The 2,875-nt window shown below is 44.7% G+C and overlaps 1 protein-coding gene across 2 annotated transcripts; it reads right to left on the reverse strand.

Annotated features, from left to right (window-relative positions):
• On the reverse strand, nucleotides 1–1,937 carry LOC105032270 (uncharacterized). 2 transcript variants are annotated; one of them, XM_010906669.2, is made up of 3 exons: nucleotides 796–1,937; nucleotides 583–704; nucleotides 1–487 (listed from the first exon to the last, which is right to left on the reverse strand). In XM_010906669.2, exons 1-3 carry the CDS (start codon nucleotides 1,870–1,872, stop codon nucleotides 193–195), a joined length of 1,494 nt encoding a protein of 497 aa, XP_010904971.1. In that variant the 5' UTR covers nucleotides 1,873–1,937; the 3' UTR covers nucleotides 1–192. The 2 variants fall into 2 exon arrangements, with proteins under 2 accessions (XP_010904971.1, XP_073111280.1); XM_073255179.1 differs by having other exon boundaries at nucleotides 1–492; nucleotides 582–704.
• Nucleotides 1,938–2,875: the final 938 nt, after the last annotated feature.

The raw sequence follows: 2,875 nt of genomic DNA on the forward strand, positions 1-2,875 counted from the left end.
CCATCAATCACAAAAACATTCTGCAACGCTATAACCATCCATCCAATTACAAACATCAACGCAAGATCCCTAGCCTTAACACTAAACTGATTCACCACAAAATACAAGAAAAACACCACAGAAAGAACAAAACAAAAATTACAGAAGACGCCCACATATGTAAACCATATCACGAACCCAACCTGAATCTGATCACATCCTCCCTGGGCGGTCAACACGACCAGTCTCTTCCCCTCCCAATGGCCCCACATCGTTGAACGTCTGACCCGTCATCTGGTCAGCATCCTTTGCTCGCATCACCACATCCTCCTCTCTTCCTCCACCAGGACCTCCATGCCCCTCGTAGTGCTCCGCCACCTTCTCTCCACCTCCTCCTCCACCATGCTCCTCTCTCTTCTTCTTCTCCACCTCCTTCGGCATAGTTAGCTTCTCCTTGATCGCCCCCGTTACGCTCCCAATCGAGCTAAATATACTCCCCCCAGCAGATCTTCCCCGAGCAAATAAACAAAAACATATCTAAATTCTCAAATGCCAGGTCTTTAGAGCAAGCATATATATAATCTTTGGAGAAGGGCAACTTACTTCTCGGCCACCTCCTGGCGTTCCTCAGCCTTTTTTTTCTCTTCTTCGTCTTTTTCCTTTGCCCTCTCCGTAGCCTCTTCCAGCTTCTGCTTCGCGGACTCCTCTGTCTCATCCAACTTTTCCTGCCAAACAAGATCAAACAATTAGCTAACGTGCTAATGAAAGAAACAAAGTGGGTTATGGGAAGGAAAAGAAAAAAGGTTTAGATTGCACCTTCGCGGATTCTCCTGTCTCAGCGGCCTTCTGCCTAGCCGCCGCCTCCTTGCCAGTCAAGTATTCCATGGCTTTTCGCCCCGCGTCAGCCGCTGATACCTTGTACTCCTCCATCTTCCCCTTAGTAGTCTCTTTCCCCTCTGTTGTTCTCTCCGCAGCAGTGTCCTTAGCCTCCCTCGCCTTCTCGGCTGCCTCTCTCGCCTTCTCACTTGCAAATTCTTTGTACTCTCCCGTCTTCTGCATGCTAGCTTCCTTCGCTTCCCTCGCCTTCTCGGCTGCCTCTCTTGCCTTCTCACTTGCTAATTCTTTGTACTCTCCCGTCTTCTGGATGCTACCTTCCTTCGCTTCCCTCGCCTTCTCAGCTTCCGCTCTCGCCTTCTCGCCGGCCAACTCTTTGTAATCTCCTGTCTTCTCCATGCTTACATCCTTTGCCCCCCTCGCCTTCTCACTTGCTGATTCTTTGGTCTCCCCTGTCTTGTGCATGCTAGCATCTTTCATCTCCTTCGCCTTCTCCACTGCAGCATCCTTATACTCTCTAGCTTTCTCCATGGTAGTGTCCTTTGCCTCTCCCAGCTTCTGGGCCGTGGAGTCTTTATACTCCCCGGCCTTTTGCATGCTTGTGTCCCTGGCCACCCTCGCCTTCTCGGCCGCAGTGTCTTTATACTCTTCGGCCTTCTGCATGGTTGTGTCCTTTCCTTCCTTCGCCTTCTCAGCAGCCCAGTCTCTGTACTCCTTCGCCTTCTCTGCGGCTGAGTCCTTGTACTCTCCCATCTTTTGCATGGTGACGTCCTTAGTCTCCTTCGCCTTCTCGGCCGCCGCGTCCTTGGTCTCCCCGGCCTTCTCGGAAACATCATGAGCTTTGCCGGTGGCGACCTCCTTGACGGTTCTCAGGAGGGACTTGGTGCCTTCCTGGATGCTCCCCAAGACGCCCCTCCGCTGCTCCTCCTCTCCCGCTTGATGCTCCTTGTCATGCTGCTCGCCCTCACGCTCGCTGCGGATTTGAGCGAGCTCGTCCGAGGCCTTCCTCGCCTCGGCCTCCTCCGCCCGCTTCTCCGGGGTCTCCTGCGTCGACGCCATGGCTAGCTGCTCTCTCTCTCTCTCTGTTTGCGCGTGTTTGTGTTTCGAACCTTCAATGCAAAACGATGCAAGGGCTGAGAGCTGTATATGTAATAGAAGAGAGAGAGAGGGGACGGTGGAGGCAGCGTGGACGGGGTACGTGGAGATGAGAGACCTCAGACGCGTGTGCTGGTGGAGACACGTGTGAGGAAAGGAGTGTGATTTTATTACGGAGGCGGCCGCTTGATGGCGCGAAGGAGACACGTATTCCGCCTGGCATGCGAAAGTGACACGGTGCGACCAGCCGCGTGTCGAAACTGGAACTTTCGAGAGATGTTCTGGAGATGGAACCAACGAGCTCTTTTCCAGAATAATACAAAAAAAAATTTAAATATCAAAATAATTTAAAATCAAATTTATTTATCGAACTAATGCAAAAAAAAAAAAATACTATTTTGAATGACATTTTTTCCCCTTCCACGTCACCCTACTTTTCCACGATGGCATCATCCCCAAAAAAAAAAAAAAAAAAGAAACGCCAATTGGAACGGCGTCTTTAAAAACACCATTTTGAATGGCATTTTTAAAAACGCCATTCAAAATGGCATTTTCAATTTTTTCCACAAAAAAAAAAAATCATGAAATAATGAATTTTTTTTTAAATTTAAAATTAATAAATAAATTAAAATTTTAATTTTGATTGAAATTTAAAATATAAAGATTTAAATTTGTAACTCATTAAAAAAATAAATTTAGATTTTTTATTTCAATTTTTTTAAAAAAAATATCAAAAAAAATCTTAAGAAATAAAAAAAAATTATCATAGAAAATGAAAAAAAGAGAAAGAAATATGAAAGAAATAAAATTTAAAATTTAATTGAAAAACATCATTCGAAATACTTGTCCTAAAAATTTTTAAAAAAAATTTAAAATTTAAAATTTATAATAATCAAAAAAAGAATTATAATTTAAAATTTAAAAAAAAAAATTTAAAGATTAATTGAAATAAAAATATTATTTCAAA

Source organism: Elaeis guineensis, chromosome 1 (genome assembly GCF_000442705.2).
Source record: "Elaeis guineensis isolate ETL-2024a chromosome 1, EG11, whole genome shotgun sequence".
Lineage (NCBI taxonomy): Eukaryota > Viridiplantae > Streptophyta > Magnoliopsida > Arecales > Arecaceae > Elaeis > Elaeis guineensis.

Coding starts and splice junctions, on each gene's coding strand:
- LOC105032270 (XM_073255179.1), bottom strand. CDS start 1,872: ATGGCGTCGACGCAGGAGACCCCGGAGAAGCGGGCGGAGGAGGCCGAG. Junction 705..795: donor AGACAGGAGAATCCGCGAAG/GTGCAATCTAAA, acceptor CTTGTTTGGCAG/GAAAAGTTGGATGAGACAGA. Junction 493..581: donor GCCAGGAGGTGGCCGAGAAG/TAAGTTGCCCTT, acceptor TTATTTGCTCGG/GGAAGATCTGCTGGGGGGAG.